Source organism: Carex rostrata, chromosome 2 (assembly GCF_964058835.1).
Source record: "Carex rostrata chromosome 2, lpCarRost1.2, whole genome shotgun sequence".
In the NCBI taxonomy this organism is placed as follows: Eukaryota; Viridiplantae; Streptophyta; class Magnoliopsida; order Poales; family Cyperaceae; genus Carex; species Carex rostrata.
In genome coordinates this window covers 15031095-15051487 of record NC_135919.1, presented here as the reverse complement: position 1 = coordinate 15051487, position 20393 = coordinate 15031095, and the positions used below count along the sequence as shown (strand labels likewise).

The following is a 20393-nucleotide window of genomic DNA, read 5'->3' as shown; positions in this document are numbered from 1 at the left end:
ATTGTGTAAATACCTCTGCATCAATGACAATTACTACATTTTATGTATTTGTTGCTAGTGACTTGCGGACTTACGGCCATGGTAGTAAGGTATATAGATAGAATTGAAAGTAGGTTTGATGTCCATTGGACCTACTTTGGTTTGATGGGTTCAATCACTGGTTGATCTGCTTTAAGATGTGTCCGCACCACTTTAAAATTTATGTGTGTCTACTTCAATTTTTGTGTGTACATATCTTAAAACGGATCGGACAATCTTGGAGTTCATTGGATCCAAAAACAAATCGGATGGATATCGGACCTATTCCATTCTCATATAAATAAGCAATATAAATTCATGTTTCCTATAGCTCTTAAAATTGGAGTTCATAGATACTCAGCGAGTTAGCGAGTTAACAGAGAAAGATGTATAGCTAAATCATAGAGGTACTATCACTTTTAGAATTTTAAAATATTTCATTTTCAAAAAGAATTTAAAGTTTCAATTATTATATATGTTAAAATTTAATTGAATTTTATTTTATGTTTAAATTATATAATTCAACTCTCTTCATAAAATACTAAATATATACTTAGATTTAACACCTATCATATATTATAATATTATACTTTTCACGTTTCAATTTTCTAATTAAAAATTTAAAATCATTTAATTCCGCTCTAGCTAGCAAGTTCGACCCAGTGGCACATCTGGTCAAGTGCAGTAGATTGTTATCAGATTCATATCAACACACTCCGAATTCTTAATGGATAAATGATTTAGTTCGCATAACAAAATTAATCTTAAGTTAGTGTTCGGCGTATCTCTTAAGAGCTCCTTAGAGCTCTTTAAAGGACTAAGGAGTCTTAAATTTATCAAATACTTATTTCTTAATTTGCAAAGCTTAAAATTATTTTCTTAAACCACCTTTTGCCCACTTTTTTTTAACTTATCCTAATTTTTAGACCACTATTCTACATGGCTTAAGTAATTAAGTTTCTTAAGAAAGCTAAAGACTCACTTTTTTGAATTTCTCTTATCAAACCTTAGTGGATCTTAAAATTTAAAATTATTTGGATTGGTGATCCAAAGAACAAGTGAATTTTCTCGGAGAGTAAGTACCAAGAGGCATCTTACAGTATAACGCTCGCACATTAAGTTCGTTGGTTCACCAACTGTACTGTACCTTTGATTCTGATGCTTAACTGTTACAGAGAACTAAAATAGAAAATCAAAATATTTTGAGCTATTTCTCATTAATTACCATCAAACTGTACTGTACCACCTTGATATGACAGTCTTTCAAAAAAGAAAAAACAATGAAAATGCACTAACATATTTTACACCAAACACTGTAGCCAACTTCAAACTTCACAAAGAAAAATATTTAAGAAAAAATAAGACGGTGAAACTCTATAAATGATATATGCACTATATATAGCCTTGCTCATAAAATGCAGCTCCAATAAATGGAATCAATCAATTAAAGGTGCTAGAAGAATCCGTCCTAAGATTGTCAACATCTACAAAAACTACAGTTGTGTTGTCTTTGGTGCACTCTTTCTCAGCTTCCTTTACTAAAGACTTGGCTATTGTCTCGGCATAATTTCCCTGGCCTCTCATTCTCTCCTTAATCTGTGGACAATTGAGGTATAGGCATGGACAATTAGAAGAGTATCGCAATTCTCAATGTTCTTCTTTTCATAGTATCTCCTTGAACACAAATGTTTCTGATGTAATTTACTATATTAGAAATGTATAAAAATAATACATATATACCTCGAGAGCAGTCTTGACTACCTGATTTGGCCCAAGCACATCCCACAGACCATCACTACATTGTTTAAAATAGAATAAAACTCAACACAAGTCAATGGGTGAATAGTTGCAGCATTTTAGCTTCAACAATTTTTCAAACCACATTAAGATTACGACAAATCTAAATTACGGCCACGTACTTCCTCAAGAGCAAAGACTACAAATGTTCTCGGCCTCATCTGAACTGGCATGCATGGGTTTCAGATTTTCATATTGTACAGTGATTTTAACTGTCGAAGTGAGGCTTAACCAAAGCTATTTGAAGGGCTGAATTGATTTCAACCATCATAATATACCCCTTACATGTACTTACATTTTCACAAATACAACCAATTAAAGCACTTCACACAATAAAACTGCACATAATTTACATTAGCAAATTAAATTAGCATGGTTGGGAGGTTATATTCAAATTAAATGTCTACAATTGCCCCTACCTCTGAGGGGTCCTCCTTTACACTGATCACTAAGCATGAGATTAACTAAAATGAAGCCCAGTAAACTTCCATTTGGACATCCAAACCTCCATAATTAACGAGCATTAATTTGAGTTGTATCATGTTTTGATTCAACTGTTGGGTGTTTCTTGATATCACCCAATAAATGCCATTTTTAGGCGAAAACATGGAGAATAATTAAATCCCCAACAAAACTTGGCTCTTAGTCACTAAGATGAAGATTTTGTGTTTTTATTACCGTGGCAAATATGATTTGCAAAAAGAGACCTTTATTATTTGAAATCCACATAAATTACCTAGCAACTGCAGCAAAGGTTGTTGATTCTTTGGTTACATGGAGTGCTTTGCTCACAAACGGCTCCGAGATAAAGTGTTTATCTTTTGCTTTAAGAAAACTGGCTCCCAGCACTGCACAAGTTTAACCCTGCATAAAATAAAATAAAATTAAATTAAATTAAGATATAATTTGAGAGGAGCTCATGGATACTGACTAACAAAAGAAGTACAATAGATACACCCTACAAAACAAGACTAGTGCGTTAACAGTTTCTTCTTAATTTGCTCAAATAATCCTCCATCCTGACGGTTTTACTCAGTAGATTGAGGAGCGAGGATTGATGTAGGTCATCATTAAATTAAATCAGCAAAGGCCTTGAGGTTTTGTGGGGACAAACATCATCCAAAAATATAAGAAGCACAACTTTGGTGGGGGCACAATTAGTAGACTCTTTTTTTTTTTTTTGAAGGTTAATTAATAGACTTTTCCAATCTGATGTCAACTTATGAAAATAAAATACCAAATATTGCTGGGTATATAACTTCCAAATTGGCATATAATGTACACCATAAGGTAGGCTGCAACTTGCTTCATTTAAGTGAAGCTGGTGTAGATGGTGTTATATGTTAAAATATTGCATAAGATCTGTAAAATGGTGATATAAAATTGGCCTATCTAAGATATGGGAAAATTTTGGGCAACAATTTCGTTGAAGATCATATCAGGTTGCATCGCAATATGCCTTCATTACATTATGAAATGCAAACATACCATGAATACGTGATTGGCCATCTTTTAAAGGATTTCCTGTTTGGGATATGCGGTTCCTCTCTCCTACACTATCCACCCTATGTACCTCTGTCATGACTATTTGGTTCCCATTGAGGCTACAATTATCACATTAGTTATGTAAAAACTCAGTTACTACCACACAATAATAATTTCCTGACAGTAGAAAATGGTACAGGAACATACTACCTAACACATTCCGAATCGCCAAGATTTGCACATTGGGCAAAGAGATCCCCGTTTGAACCTAACCAAATCAATAGTAATGTTGCAGTACAACCCTGAAAACAAGGAAATTTAGAAAACAATAGAGATTATATATTATTCGGCATTATCTCTTGGAAATACAGAATTATCAATACTAAGCAAGTCTTGTTCATCAGAGCTGAAGTGTAAGAATCTCAAGACATCATGCGACCAAATACACTAGGATCTTTCAAACTTTAACACTTATGGTAGTAACAACAGACACTTGATTTTTTGTTTATTTAATAGATCAATCAGACTAAAAGAACTCACACCCAGAACCATTTAATTGAAAAATAAACTCACCTAGAACCACTAGATCAATACCATACCAGTACTAGACCACTGGCAGACTTGCACTGCCAGTGGTATAAACTTCAATCTAATTAAAAATAAAAATGGGCTAAGCAGAGATCACCAGGCAAAAACCTCATCCTCGTGGTGTTTCATGTGATCTTCTGTCAAAGCAAAGGCTTGCCGAAGAATACTAGTAGCGTCACAGCTTGAGAGAACATTTTCCTTCTCTCGAGATTGAGATAGGAGCTTAACAACATTTTCAGGAAGAATCCCATATTTAAAATAGAGTAAGAAGAAGAGGAATGAGGAGAATCACAGTTGCTGGAGGTATAAATAGTTAAATACAACATAAACCAATACAAAAAAAAAGGAAATTTCTTTGCTAAAAGTTACTTGTTGGTTAACATATTTTTGTTTGATGCATTGCAATTCACTATACAATTGGAGTTCAACACTGGCACATCCACCAATGGGTAAGCAAGGACTAATACCAGGCAGTAGTCAGTTGTATTTTAAGAAAATATTAATTAAAAAACATGAGCAAATAAATAATATTGAATAAACTTTACTTTGATGCAATCTTGGCAGCTCCACTTCCTCCAACTCCATCAAAAACCCCGACAAGTCTAAATTGCACATAAATATAAACCAAGAATTGTGAAATGTCGGCCTCAGATTGCTTGCTAATTACTTCTTGTTAACTAAGTACTTTCTCTGAAAGCTTTTATTGATAGAAAAATGTTTGTAATTATTTTGGACTCAGCACGACTTCACCCATTCGTTATTAAAACTGATAAGGGTTTATTAATTCAAAAGCAAGACCTTCTCAACACCAGGAAGGGGTACTGGGAAAGACTGACATCCTCCGTATCAAGCGGCTTCCCACCTCGGTGCCGGGCCAATGGATCTTGCTATGAGAATCTCTCTCAGAAGCAATAGATCTCAATCGAAATCGAAAGATCGATAATTGAAACAGAATGGAGGAAGATAGGGAAATATGGAAACGCAACTGATAACAAAAAAAAGAACTCAAATTTGTCCAATCCGTAGTTACATTAGCCTTTTATAGGCGATTACAACGCAACTGAAGTTATTAAAATTGGTTGAGTAAATTGCTGTAAACACTCTCAGCACGACACATCAGCAAGCTCAGCCTTTATGGCATCTGACGTGTCATAATGACCTCTCTAGGCGGACCTGGGATTTCATTTGAACTATTGGGCGTTGGGCCCACTGGCAGTCTCTTCCTGCCCGAGTTCTCTGACCACCCTGCCCTTTAATTCATCGCCTTCTATTTTCTCCTGGGTTCCAACTGTTGCCCCCAAATCAGCGACATTTCGTTGCAGATCTGATGCCATACCAATTCCAGGACTTGGAAGATTAAATATCAAATTCAGAGGTTTGCCCCCAACTCTTCCACTCGGGGTGTTTGCTAGGTCGTTTTTTTTTATGTTGACCTGAGAAATATCACAACATTCAAGGATTGCAAGTGTTAAAATATATATTAAAATTGCAAACTAGGTCGTTAGGTGCCATACAGCACTTGACATACAGTACACACTAGCACCTAAATTTAAGATTGAACTAGCACTTAACATACAGCACGTACTAGCAACTAATAAGCAAAGAGTGGACAATTTATACTGGTATGGCATGAGGAAAAAGAGAAACTCATGACCAGTAATTCAAACTGTAGAAAGAATACCATATCATAAAACACCAGGAAGAAGAGTTATATTCTTTCTTTTTTTTTTCATTTCTTAAACGTTATTTTTCTAATTTATTTTTCTTTTCTTTTTTAATCAGGAGAATCTGCAAAAGACATCCAGTATTTCAAGATTTGTAAAATTAACAAGGGTAAAATTGTCAATATTTACTAAATGTCTGTTTCTTGACATGTCTTGACAAGATCAAGCTAATTTGCAAACCTCTTAATGCTGAGTACCAGTTATGAATATATCAGGAGGGTAATTTGGATGTTCTATCAAAATACTGTGCTTTTGAAAAAGATTCTAAAATTACTCAAACAACTTGACAGAAGCATCGGCGCATGTTCTTACCAAGACCTTTGAGTTACCAAAAGTTATGACATCTCCACTAGAGAGTGCATTTGCAGAGCCATGGTTCCTCGACCCCACATCTGGATGGTGAATTGCTTTGGAGTTCAGATATGTTCCATTTAGACTGCCTAAGTCAGTGATTTCCCATTTCTGAGTCTGAAAAAGCAACCATCAAGCATGTTATTAGTTCTTTTGTTTTTTTGGCTGTGTGTTATTAAAGGAGCCAACATAACTGGCTAAATAGAAATTACTAAAAAGTAACAGATATGAAAAACAGACATAAAGCTTTTGTTTAGTTAAGTTACAGTATCTGTACTGGTATCCTGACCTGACATAAAAAGTTTAAGTTATTTGTTCGAAGTTGTTTGCTTCTCTTACATACAATCAATTTACTCCTTTCCATACTAAAACCAAAAGAAACAACACAGAGATTACCTCCTTGTTAAATATCACAACTGCTTGTTTTCCAGAAACCTCTGAATCATTTAATATGAAACCAGCTGGTGGGGCCCGCCCAATGGTGAGAATCGCAGGAGAAAAGGCAGATGTAATTGACATGCAGAGCCCGCTCGAGGGACCAGATATCACCTTCAAAGTCAAAGTGCTAATATCTACACAACCAGATGAACAATTAGAAACAAGAAAAATCAAAGAAAATGTGAGCGTGAAGAATTCATTTCGGAAAACTGCATATTCATCAGTGAACACTTCTTGTATCAAACAGACCCCCTAAGATATATATGGTTACGCAAAATGCTTGTGTGTAAAGGCAGTATGGATCAATGGCACCCACTTCTTTTGTTCTTCAAGACGTTATTGAAAACCTTCTTGCCAGCATCTCCTGGAGTCCACTCTGGCTCTGTCTCCATCAAAGAACTCTGCTCATGGTTATCTTCAGTCACTTGGTTGCCTTCTTTAATTGCCTCTGCCATTACGGGATTCAAATCTCTCTCTCTCCCTCTCTCTCTCTACAGAGTAAAAGTTTATTGATTCTTGAAATTAAAAAAAGAGAGGAATTAAGGGGCCTGTGTCATGTAGAACTGAATAAGAGGCAGATACGAGATATATAATTGGTTTCAAAATGACAGAGGAGTGATGGACAGATAAGTGGAACTCAAATCTCTCTCAACAGAGTAATCTTTATTGATTCTTGAAATTGGGAAAGGAGAGGGATTAGGGGCTTAGACGCTTAGTCCATTGAACTGAATAAGAGACAGGAAATTAAGGGATATATAAATGACGGGCAGAAGGCAGTTGATTACAAACATATATAGGTTGAGCCCCGTTTTGCCTACAATGTGCAATGAGAAAAAGTTTAGCACCTACGAAGGATTTGACTGACACACACTAGCAGATTCCTGGCTAGTTTTAAATATATATACATATATAATATAAACTAATATACTAAGTTGAACAACACATATACATCATGAACCAAGAGGGTATCTGCTCCAACCATGAATGATAAGGATTACAGAGTAATTACAACATGATCAAGATCATATTAACTCAACCAATGAACTCGGAAAAACAATTTTGATCAACTGAAAACCTGAAACAAAATTACAATTTGATTCTCATTAATTTTATTTGGGTTCATTGTTTCATTTATGTTTTGCTCAATTTCAAATTGCACCTCCACCCCACCCCCACCCCAAATTTTGTTTGAGCACGCACACATGCAAGTCTGAGAGGAAGTGCAAAGAGTTGGGAGGTTTACGTGGAAACTTGGCATCCTTGAAAGGAGGTTTACGTGCAAAACCACTCCTGTGCTGTTTTACGTGTTTTGAATCAGGAGTGCACCAGCTGGTGACATCAGTTCTCTTGAGTGTGTTCCCAACTTCATGCACATCATTTTCATAGTCAAGTAAAGTGCTCTCTTCTGTCTCAAGAGAACAAAAATAATAATAAGCAAAAAACAAAACAGTTTTATAAATATAAAAATAAAAAAATCTCAACACCGGTACATATGTTTACCCAGGTAAATTAAGCCTTACTTGAGATACTAAATCCATGTGCATCACATCAAGAAAAGTTAGATTAAGAAACAAAAATCTAAACTCGTGAATATGAACTCTAGCAGTAAGCAAGTAGTATAATGCAAGCATAAGATATATAACATCACAAAAACTCACAAGAATTCTAGGTTTGTGTAGCTGAAATGAATTCAATTAATTCTTCATCACCTGGCCAATAATCCTCAGGTTTCAATTAAATGGCCACTTTGCCCTCAATATAGCTCCTATTTTTACACAGTGCTGAGCAAACTAGTGTTCTTGCTGACTCACGTGTACAAAGCGCAGAGAGGGGAAGTGTGTATGTGTGAACTTCGGAAGGCTCTCTAAGCTAAATTTTACACTGTTAATTGTGTAGCTCGTACTCCATTTATAAGAGTCGTCAGTGTTCCAAATAGCGCTCTATAGCGACGCAATAGCAGCGCTATAGCGTTTTCAGAATTTAAACGTTAAGTTATAATATTATAAAGTCCACTATTTCAGCTACGACCACTATAACGGTAATAGAAGTCCGCTATAGCGTGTAGCACAAATAGCGCACACTATGGTACATAGAATTTTTTTTTAAAGGCTAAAACTGAAAATTTATTTTTGAAGGATCTTTTTTTTTTCAAGGCCCATATTGCTTCTGTTTTTAATTAAAAATATATATATAATTTATGTCATGATGCTTGGATTATTCTAAATAAAAAAATAGATATTTTATGTCATAATTCTTATGTTATTTGAATGGAAAAAGACAGTCTATGATATTATTAGGAATATTTTGAATAACAATTTGAATTTTTTATTGGTTTAATATGAATATTTTAATTCCTTAATCAATTTTGTGTTACTTATTTCTCTATGAGACTTATACATTGTTGATAATTAGTAGAAATATAAAATATAATTATTGAGACAAAAAAACGTGTAGGATAGTTATGTTATTCGCGATAGTTTTTTTTTGGTATTTTCGTAATGACACAATAATCGCTATTTAGAACCTTGAGTGTCGTTACTCATTTTTATGATCAAATTATACAAAAAAAAAAAAGCAAAGGGTTAAATAGTGTTTATCGCGTCATAGCGGAACAGCTAAAAGAACAATGTTATGTCCATATTGCACCACTATAGCGCGCTATAGCACCATAGCTTTTATGATCCGAAAACACTATAGCGGCATTATAGCACGCTATTTAGAACGATGAAAAAAAGGTTATAAAAATATTTACAAACCGAATCGACTGACTACATCGAGGCACAAACGATAATGATAGATTATAGATGATTTTAGATAGATATTATTAAATTGAAATTTTTTATCTTTTATTTCATACTAAAAACTTGTTTAAAATATCTATGCATAAAAGACAATTAGTGCGTACATTTTATGTACTAGTACTAATGACTTACAGGCATACGGCATCGAGGCAAAAAGATAATGAATAACAATATATGATTTCAATCTTTTATTTTATACTAAAAAACACTTGTGTGATATCTCTGCATCAATGACAATTACTGCTGTTTATGCATTTGTTGCTAATGACTTACAGGCTTACCGGCTTACGGTCATGGTGGTAAGGTATATACCGGCTTACAGCTATGGTGGTAAGGTATGAATTGAGGAAGAGGGGGCTGTCCGATGGCCATCGGATCACTTTTGTGTTCGATGGGTTCTCTCACCGTCAGATCTGCTTTAGGATTCGTGTGTACAGATTTTAAAACAGACGTGAAATTGCGGGCGCGAATCCTAAAGTAGATTCGACGGTGAAGGGAACACATCGAACACAAAAGTGGTCCGATGAGCGTCGGACGCCCCCCTCTCCCATGAATTGAAATCTGTTGCAATCCCTGGTTCGTGAACACTCTGAAATTCTAAATCTGGCCGTTCAATTTTTCCTATGCACATATCTCAAAACAGCTGAATTTTATGTGCACGCATCTCGAAACAGTTTAACGACTGGATTCGAAAAGGCAGATATTTCAATAACACTGTTCACAGATGAGAATTTCAGCAGATTCGTTTCCGGTAAGGTATATAGATAAGCAATATAAATCAATGTATCCTACCTATTAGGATAGGTTTAGAACTCGGAAACGGGGAGTGTCCGATGGGATCCAACTCAGATCGGCCCAATGTCTGCTCGGAACCATTCGATTTGCTACCCATTACAGATCAAAGGTACAGTACATTCGATTCCAACTGTATAGCACTCACACGTTAAGTCGTTAAGTTCGTTGGTTCACCAACTGTAGTACCGAACCTTTGATTCTAATGCTTATCCTCAAAATTAAGCCATATAAGTAACAGAGAAATAAAATAGAAAATCAAAATATATATAGATGGGGTCAAAACTTTGATCACCTTGCAACCGCAAATTTTGAGCTATTTCTCATTAATTACCATCAAACTGTCTCACTGACAATGAAAATGCGCTAACATAATTTACACCAAACACTAGCCAACTTCAAACTTCACAAAGAAAAATATTTAAGAAAAAAGAAGATGGTGAAACTCTACAAACGATATATGCACATAAAATGCAGCTCCAATGGAATCAATCAATTAATTGGGTGCTAGATACGTCCTCAGATTGTCAAAATCTATGAAAACTACAGTTGTGTTGTCTTTGGTGCGCTTTTTCTCAGCTTCCTTGACTAAAGACTTGGCTATTGTCTCGGCATAATTTTCCTGGCCTTTCATTCTCTCCTTGATCTGTAGACAATTGAGGTATAGGCATGGACAATTAGAAGAGTATCGCAATTCTCAATGTTCTTCTCATAGTATCCTTGAACAATTGTCTGACAAATGTTTCTGATGTAATTTGCTAAATTAGAAATGTATAAAATAATAATTATGTACCTCGAGAACAGTCTTGACTGCCTGATTTGGCCCAAGGACATCCCACAGACCATCACTGCATTGTTTAAAATAAATTAAAACTCAACACAGAGTCACTGGGGGAATAGTTGCAGCATTTTAGTTTCAACAATTTCACAAACCATGTTAAGATTAAGACAACTCTAAATTATGGCCAGGTACTTCCTAAAGAGCAAAGACTACAAATGTTCTCAGCCTCATCTGAACTGGTATGCATGGGTTTCAGATATTCATATTTTCCAGTGGTTTTAACTGTTGAACTGAGGATTAACCAAAGCTATTTGAGGGTCTGAATTGATTCTTCAAACATCAAAATATATCCCTGACATACTTACATTTTCACAAATACAACCAATAAAAGCACTTCACTATATAAAACTGAACATAATTTACATTAGCACATTATATTGGCATGGTTGGGAGGTTACTTATATCGATTAAATGTCTACAGTTGGCCCCTCCTCTGAGGGGTCCTCCTTTTCACTGACCACCAAGCATGAGATTAACTAAAATTAAGCCCAGTAAACTTTCATTCGGACATCCAAACCTCCATAATTAACAAGCAGTAATTTGAGCTGTATCATGCTTTGATTCGACAGTTGGGTGTTTCTTGATACCACCCAATACATGCCAGTTTTAGGTGCAAACATGGAGAATAATTCTTGTTATCCACAATTATCCCCCAACAAAACTTGGCTCTTGGTCACAAAGACGGAGATTTTTGTGTTTTATTACAGGATTAAGTATGATTTGCAAAACTTGACTATTATTGTTGAAAAATCCACATAATTACCTAGCAACTACAGCAAAGGCTGTGGATTCTTTGGTTACATGGAGTGCTTCACTCACAAACGGCTCTGAGATAAAGCGTGGATCTTGTGCTTTAAGAAAACTGTCTCCTAGCATCCTGCACAAGTTCAACCCTGCATAAAATTAAAATATAATTTGAGAGAAGCACATGGATACTGACTAATAAAAGAAGTACAATAGATACACCCTACAAAACAAGACTAGTGCGTTAACAGTTTCTCCATAATTTGCTCAAACAATCCTCCATCCTCAGGGTTTTACACTTTAAATTGAGGAGAAAGGATTGATTTAGGTCATCATTAAATTAAATCTGAGAAGACTTTGAGGTTTTGAGGGGACAAAGTATACAAGGAAAAATCGGAATCTGAATCGGAAATCGGATGAATCGGCCAAATCAGATCGGAAACTTGGATATTTTTGCCAGACGTTTATTTTGTCATAAAAAATAGAAATAAAATTGAAACAAAAATAATTTAAGTCAAAACTAATATTAAGACCACTTGTTAAGCCCTAGAAAAAGAAAAATAGGAAAAGAAAAAAGAAAAAAAAGAGAGAGAAAAAGAAAACAGTTAAAGCAAAAAAAATTAAAAAAATGGAAATTCCGATTAACACATGAAATGGAGAGGAAGAAAGATGGGGAAAAAAATTATAATCGAGGCTCTGCCATTTAATCAGACAAGTGGAGCCCACGCCAAGCAGCCCATCATTTCCGATTGAAGGGTCCATGGTTCAAGTAGGGTGTTCAAATGGTTCGGTTTTCAATCAAATCGAAAAATTTCGGTTTAAATGGTTCAGTTTTTTCAGTTCAAATGAATCGGTTCGGTTAAATTTTAGAATTATTTTGGTTTAAATGGATCGGTTCTGTTTAGACTTTTCAAAACCGACTAAACCGAACCAACCGAATTATATTGTTCAAGTATGGTTTATATTATGTTTGGTTCAATCATTGCTTCCCATCTTTTATTTTAGTTTTAAATATTTTGAAATATCTACATATTTTGTATGGAATTGAACAATTTGTGTATGAACATGTGTAATTTTCATTAATAATAGCATTAATAGATTTATTTCGGTTTAAACCGAATAAACCGAAATTTACTTCGGTTTGTTCAGTTCGGTTCTTAATCGGTTTGGTTCGGTTCTAATTTTGAAAACTGAAAAAAAAATTGGTTTGGTAATTTTAGTTTGGTTTTAACTGAATTGACCGTTTGAACACCCCTGAACGTTCAAGAGTCTATGTGCGCCATGTTCATTTCCGATTATACTCTTTCTTCATCCTCAGGAAATAACTCCAAAATCAGAAGAAAAATAAATTGGAGAATTAAGATCCAACGGAAGAATTGGTCTAGACTCAGACAACTCAGCCGATTCAACACTGTTCAACCCGGTTTTTCCCCTAAAACTCACTCTTTACGTAAATCGGTCCAAAATCGGCTCGGTCTGGTCCGATTCCGGTCTGACTCGGCTGATTCTGGTCCGACTCGGCCGAGTTTTCCTTCTATGGGACAAATATAATCCAATAATATAAGAAGCACAACTTCAAAGTGGACACTATAGTAGAACAACATTTTTTAATCTGATGTCAACCTGTGTAAGTAAAGTGCCAATTCATTGCCTGGTATATTAGCTTCCAAACTGGCATATAATGTACACAATAAGGTAGGCTGCACCTTACTACATTAAAGTGAAGTTGGTGTAGATGATGTTATGTTAAAATATTGCATAAGATAGGTAAAATGGTAATATAAAATTGGCCTGTCTAAGATATGGGCAAATTTTGGGCAACAATTTCATGGAGATCATATCAGGATGCATCACAATATACCTTCATTACATTATCAAAAGTAAACATACCATTAATACGTGATTCGCCATCTTTTAAAGGATTTCCTGTTTGGGCTATGCGGCTCCTCTCTCCTACGCTATCCACCTTATGTACCTCCGTCATGACTATTTGGTTCCCATTGATGCTGCGATTATCACATTATGTATGAAAAAACTCAATTACTACCACCCAATAATTTTCTGACAGTAGAAAAAGGTACAGGAACATACTACATAACACATTCCGAATCGCCAAGATTTGCACATTGGGCAAAGAAATCCCCATTTGAACCTGACCAAATCAAAAGTGCTGTTGCAGTACAACCCTGAAAACAAGGTAATTTACAAAATAATAGAGATTAAATATTATTCAACAATAATCTCTTGGAAATACAGAAATATCAATAGTAAGCAAATGTTGTTCATTGGAGCTAAAATGTAAGAATCTTAGGACATCATGGGACCAAATAGACTAGGATCTTTGGCACTTTAACAGTTATGGTGGTACCAACAGACTTAATTTTGTATTTATTTAATAGATCAATCAGACTAGAAGAGAAAGAACAAACTCACACTCAGAACCATTTGATTGAAAATAAACTCGTACCAGTGCTAGACTACTGGCAGATTTGCCCTGCCAGTGTTATAAACTTCAATCTAATTAAAAATAAAAATGAGATAAGCAGAGATGACGAGGCAAAAACCTCATACTCATGATGTTTCATTTGAGCCTCTGTCAAAGCAAAAGCTTGCCGAAGAATACCAGAAGCATCACAGCTTGAGAGAACCTTTTCCTTCTCTCCAGATTGAGATAGGATCTTAACAACATTTTCAGGAAAAGTCCTAAATTTAAAAATAGAGGAAGAAGAAGAAGGAGAATCACAGTTGTTAGAGGCACAAATACAACATAAACCAATACAAAAAAAGGAAGGTTCTTAGCTAAAAGTTACTTATTACCTTTTAGAAAAAATATTAATTACAAAAATGAGTAAATAAATAATATTGAATAAATTTTACTTGGATGCAGTCTCGGCAGCTCCACTTCCTCCATGCCCATCAAAAACCCCAACAAGTCCAAACTGCACATATAATATATATAAACAAAGAAATGAGAAATGTCGGCCTAAGATTGCTTGCTGGTTACTTCTTGTTAACTAACTACTTGCTCTGAAAGCTTATGTTGATAGAGAAAAGCTTGTAATTATTTTGGACTCTGCACCCATTCATTAACTATATATAACTTTATTAAAACTGATAAAGGTTTATTAATTCAAAAGCAAGACCTTCTCAAAACCAGGAAGAGGGTACTGGGAAAGACTGACATCCTCCATAGGAAGCATCTTCCCACCTCGGCGCCAGGCCATTGGATCTGATGCTATGCCAATGCCAGGACTTGGAAGATTAAGTAACATCTCATTCAAAGCTTTGCCCCCAATTCTTCCACTTGGCCAGTTTTTGTTTTGTTCAATGTTAACCTGAGAAATATCACAACAGTCAAGATTGCAAGTGTTAAAATATATATCAATATTGCAAACTAGGTCATTAGCTGCCACAAAATTGGGCCATAACAGCCAGTATTTCAAGATTTGTCAAATTAACAGGGCAAAATTGTCAATATTAACTAAATGTTTGTTTCTTGACATATCTTGACAAGATCAAGTTAATTTGCAAACCTCTTAATGCTGAGTATCAGTTACAAATATATCAGGAGGGTAATTTGGATGTCCAATCAAAATACTGCTCTTTGAAAAAAGATTCTACAATTACTCGAACAACTCAACAGAAGCATCGGCACAGTCCTTACCGACACATTTGAAGCGGTACCAAAAGTTATGACATCTCCACTGGAGAGTGCATTTGCAGAGCCATGGTTCCTCGACCCCACATCTGGGTGGTGAATCGCTATGGAGTTCAGAGACGTACCATTTAGACTGCCTAAATCAGTGATTTCCCATTCCTGAGTCTGAAAAGCAACCATCAAGCATGTTATTAGTAGTTGTTCTAGGGTAGAATGCAAGTGAAATAAGGAAAATTTTGAATTTCAGATCAGTTTTAGTTTTGAGCTTTTCTTTTTCCTTTACCATCGAGAACAACAACGTTCACGTAAACAGGGAGAACATAAATTGAGGATTACTATAGAAATTTGAGATTTGTTATTGTTTTTTGTCTGTGGGTAATTGCAAGAGCCAATCTAACTGACTAAGCAGAAATAACTAAGTAACAGATATGCAAAACAGACATAAAAAGCGCTTCTGTTCAGTTAGGTTACAGTAACTGTACTGGTATCCTGACCTGACCTAAAAAGGTTAAGTAATTTGTTTGAAGTTGTTTGCTTCTCTTACATACAATAACTCCTTACCATACTTAAACCAAAAGAAAAAATGCAGAGCTTACCTCCTTGTTAAATTTCACAACTGCATGTTTTCCAGAAACCTCTGAATCATTTAATATGAATCTGCTTGGTGGGACCCGGCCAATGGTGAGAATCGCAGGAGAGGAGACAGATGTGATGGACATGCAGAGCCCACTCGAGGGACCAGATGTCACCTTCAAAGTCAAAGTGCTAATCTCTGCACAGCCAGATGAACAATTAAAAACAAGAAAAATCAAAGAATATGTAAGCGTAACTGCGTAACCAAAAATTCATTTAGGAAACTGCATATTCATCAGTGAACGCTTCTTTTATCAAACAGACCCCCTAAAATACATGGTCAGGCTACTATATTCAATGAACTGTCGGGCTACTATATTTCTTCCTCAATTATTTGGCATCTTTTAAAAGCATACGAGTACTTCTAACTTTCACATCTCTGTGCCATTCTACTTTGGGGGTATCTGCTGATATCCAACCATGAATGGTAAAGATTACAGTAATAACAACATGACCAAGATCATATAAACTCGACCAATGAACTCTTGGGCTACTTTCGTTATTCCTCATTTATTTGGCATTTTACAAGAATGCAAATATTTCTAACACTTCTCTATATCATTGTACACTGGGGTCATCTGCTACTACCCAACTACGAAAAATAAAGATTATGTCGATCAAAACATGACGAGCATCATATTTGCTCAACCAAAATAAGAATATCTTAAAAAAATTAAGAGGAAAAAACAATTTTGGTCAACTGAAAACTATTAATGAAAATTACAATTTGATTATCATTGATTTATTTTGAGTTCATTGTTTAATTTATGTTTTGCTTAAACTTAAAATGCACCTCTCCCCACACACCCCAACCCCCATTTTTGTTAGAGCACGCACACTGCAAGTCTGAAAGGAAGTGCAAAGAGTTGGGAGGCTTACGTGGAAACTTGGCATCCTTGAAAGGAAGGGGAAAAACGCTCCCATGCTGTTTTAGGTGTTTTGAATCAGGAGTGCTCCAGCTGGTGACAGAAGTTCTCTTGAGTGTGTTCCCAACTTCATGCACATCCCTCTCTTCTGTCTCAAGAGAACAAATAAATAATAAGCAAAAAATAAAACAGTTGTATAAATACAACAACAACAACCAAGCCTTTAGTCCCAAACAAGTTGGGGTAGGCTAGAAATGAAACCCGTAGTAAGAAAAATAATAATAGTAGTAGTAGTAGTAGTAGTAGTAGTAGTAGTAGTAGTAGTAGTAGTAACAATACTAATACTAACTATATTATGCCTAAACTATAGATCATAGGGGTCAAAATCCTAAGCTCTACGTCCTTGACCCCGAATCCTAAGGCCTATAATACTACCCCTAAACAATATTTCCTAGGTCATGGTTCTGGTCCACGCCTTCATGTATGAAGCCAACTCCTTGGATACATTCCATTCCTTAAAGTCCCTTTTCACCACTTCGTCCCATGTCAATCGTGGTCAAAACAGTTGTATAAATATATATTAAGAAAAAAAAAATTAAAAATTCTCAACACCGGTACATATGTTTAACCAGGTAAATTAAGCCTTAGTTGAGATACTAAATCCATGTGCATCTCATGAAGAAAAGTTAGATTAAGAAACAAACTCTAAACTCGTGAATATGAACTCTACCAGCAAGCAAGTAGTAGCAAAATATGAGCATAAGATATATAACATCACAAAAGCTCGCAAGAATCCTAGGTTTGTGTAGCTGAAATGAGATACAACAAATATTCAATTATTTATCACTTGGCCAATTATCCTCATGTTTCAATTAAATTGCCTACTTTGCCCTCAAGATAGCCCCTATTTTTACACAGTGCTGAGAAAACTAGTGTTCTTGCTGATTCACGTATGCAAAGTGCAGAGAAGGGAAGGTGTGCATTTGTGAGCTTCAGAAATACTAAAATAGAATTTACCTGAAATATAAACAGGTACCTTGAATAATGGCAGGTTCAAGGGAATTCCTGCCGACAAAGCAGTGATTTCTAATTGAAGATCCATTCTCATCTATTTGTATTACTTGTCTCTGTTCACCTATGCTTCTAGCCAGACAATTGCTCTGGCTTGAAAAACCATCTAAGGTCTCAGAAATAAGAGGCCTGGTAATGTCATGTGTCTAGAAGAGAAAAAAAAAAGCATATAAATTAGAAATGCCGTGCAACTTGGAGAAATTGAATTGATGATTTTCTTTTCTCTTGCAAAAAAAAATAAAAATACATTTTTAAATTACCAGTAGCCACTAATAATTATAATTTGAGGTGCATTTAGGTGTTGGAAAATAAGAATTAATGTGCACAAAAACACATGATGAGATGGTGATCTGTTAGAGACCTAAACCAGTAGGGAGTTTGGTCCTACATTACCAAAGTGGTACTATTTGCATCACAAACCAAACCACAGTGCATAACTACAAAATTCTGTGCCTATTTTTTCAAGATTGAAAGCAATAGTGCACAACTGATATCCAATGATCTGCAACATGGCATGTTCCTTCCACCCTCCCGAGCTGATGGTAGTATATAAGCAACAATGATAGGAAAATTAGAACTGTCGTGGTCAACAGACTAGACTTGGATATTGGAATCAATAACAAGAAGAAACCATGGTTTAGCTGATCGGACTTCCAAAAAATACAAGCTTCATCTAAAGGGGCATTGCATTTCCTAATTCATAATTTGTGAGCCACAGAGACCCCTACAATATTGCAATTTGGAAGTCCGATTAACTAACCACCCATTTCAACAAAAAAAAGAGAATAAATTCCCTTTAACTCAGCTCAAGAAAAGAATAGCTCAGTTCCTTCCCATTCGGTTCAGATACAGGACCTGTGCCTTTTCCTTGAACACCATCTTTCCAACTCGGTGATGTGAAAGAAACAAAGATCAAGGGGCATGTCCAGTTTCTGCACGGAATAAGAGATGATCGGAGCTGGAAACCAAGATGCATTATGGATTGTATTGTACCTCGATGGACCTGGAGAATCGTCCGAAGAATCGCCAGGGCCTACAAAAGAAGATGAATAACAGCAAAAGGAGAAAGAGTAGGAGGAGTAGGAAGAAGAGAGAGCCAGCCATGAGAGGCGCCATGGATAACAATACATCACGAGAATTTTCGAGGAGAGAGAAAGGATGCCAAGGGGACGACAGTGGAATCTCAGGCGATGCGCTTTCAAATCGACGCATCGCCTCTTTCTCTATCTATCTCTTCTTTGTTTAAGTTCAGGTGCTTCGCGTTCTTTCTCTCTCTTCTCCGTTTTCTTCTCTCGCGGCTTCCGGCTCACCGTCCCTTTTACATGTTTTTCAGTTCTCTTTTGGTGTTGTTTTGTCTTTGGTTTGGTTTGATTTCCCTTTTCTTCCCGTGTTCATTTCCTCTTTCTTCTCGATGCAACTCCTCTGAAATTTTACCCTACAATACAATCAAATCATTCTACGTGTCCATGAAATAAATTTTATTTGACAGCTCCTTAATAATTGTCAATTGATATATCACACTAACATTAGACTTCAGTTATATGTATATTGGCATAATGAACGTTTCCTTGTATTAATAAGGAGTCTTGCTATACTAACAATGTCATTTAAGTCTATATAACACTAACTCAAAAACCTATCGAATCGACTTTAAATGGTGAATCCAAACCGTTCCAACTGATCTAATTCATCAGTTGTGCGTTTACATGTAAATTTATAAATTTTCAAATTTATTTAGTATCAAGTCAAACGGTCAAATGAGTGAATTTTAAGTTAATTTTAATACATTCATTTTTCAACATTTTTATCACTTGATTTGATACTAAAATAACTTGAAAATATAAAAAAAAAAAAAAAAAAAAAAAATACATGTAAACGCATTACTCATAAAGTAAATCGGTTTGAACGGTTTGGATTAATCGTTTGAAGTCTATTCAATCAATTTTGAAGTTAGTGTCAAATGACACCAATATCATACTAGCCGGGCTCATTAATAATAATGAATTCCTAATATATATATAGACTATATATTACAAAAATAATTTTCTGCATGGTTTGTCCATATTATATTGAAAATTAGATGTATAGTTTAATGAAATAAAATAAATAGAGGCCATCATGTATTGTTTGTTGTTCATATATTTTAAGAGTACATACAAATGCGGAAATTATTAGAACTAATCTTTTGTCACAAAAAAAAAAATCAGAATCAAATTAATATAAACGTTTTTTTACTCGATTTTTCTTTTCAAATGAGATACATGAAAAAATATTTTTGAGTTTTTTTTCAAGTTGTTTTTTTAAAGTAAAGCCTACGAACATTATTTAAATATTTGATGCAACTACTTTTATCGATTGTATATAGAGGTTTAAATGTGTGATACTATATGATCGACATCAGAGATTTAAACGCTTGAACATAGTAGTTTAAATGATAACATCATAGGTTTAAATGGTTGTAAATTGAGGTTTTAAAGTTGAAAAATTTTAAATGCTCATGGACTTTACTTGAAAAAATGAGGTTTTGGCAAGGACTATTGGCTCACAACATGGGCTACCTGACGGGGTGATCGAATTGGAGATGCT

The 20393-nt window shown here is 35.2% G+C and overlaps 1 protein-coding gene and 1 long non-coding RNA gene across 2 annotated transcripts; both read right to left on the bottom strand.

The window, feature by feature from the left end:
• Positions 1-1218: 1218 nt before the first annotated feature.
• KAPP (kinase associated protein phosphatase) lies at positions 1219-19217 on the bottom strand. Its single transcript, XM_078293301.1, has 14 exons — positions 18801-19217; positions 17773-17953; positions 16750-16884; positions 15834-16009; positions 15244-15402; positions 14723-14914; positions 14457-14518; positions 14144-14282; positions 13671-13765; positions 13470-13585; positions 11599-11728; positions 10788-10842; positions 10508-10640; positions 1219-1481 (listed from the first exon to the last, which is right to left on the bottom strand). Exons 1-14 carry the CDS (start codon positions 19017-19019, stop codon positions 1459-1461), a joined length of 1815 nt encoding a protein of 604 aa, XP_078149427.1. The 5' UTR covers positions 19020-19217; the 3' UTR covers positions 1219-1458.
• On the bottom strand, positions 3309-4141 carry LOC144567055 (uncharacterized). The gene is made up of 3 exons (XR_013515349.1): positions 3997-4141; positions 3508-3602; positions 3309-3419 (listed from the first exon to the last, which is right to left on the bottom strand). It is a non-coding gene; the product is annotated as an uncharacterized LOC144567055 (long non-coding RNA).
• Positions 19218-20393: the final 1176 nt, after the last annotated feature.

What these genes read in the sequence shown, in the direction of transcription:
- KAPP (XM_078293301.1), bottom strand. Translation starts at nt 19,019, where the DNA reads ATGCGTCGATTTGAAAGCGCATCGCCTGAGATTCCACTGTCGTCCCCT. An exon ending in CAAGGATGCCAAGTTTCCAC is followed by an intron (nt 16,010 to 16,749) that starts GTAAGCCTCCCA and finishes CTGGCTGTGCAG; the next exon opens with AGATTAGCACTTTGACTTTG. An exon ending in GCCTTTGCTGTAGTTGCTAG is followed by an intron (nt 10,843 to 11,598) that starts GTAATTATGTGG and finishes TAAACAATGCAG; the next exon opens with TGATGGTCTGTGGGATGTCC.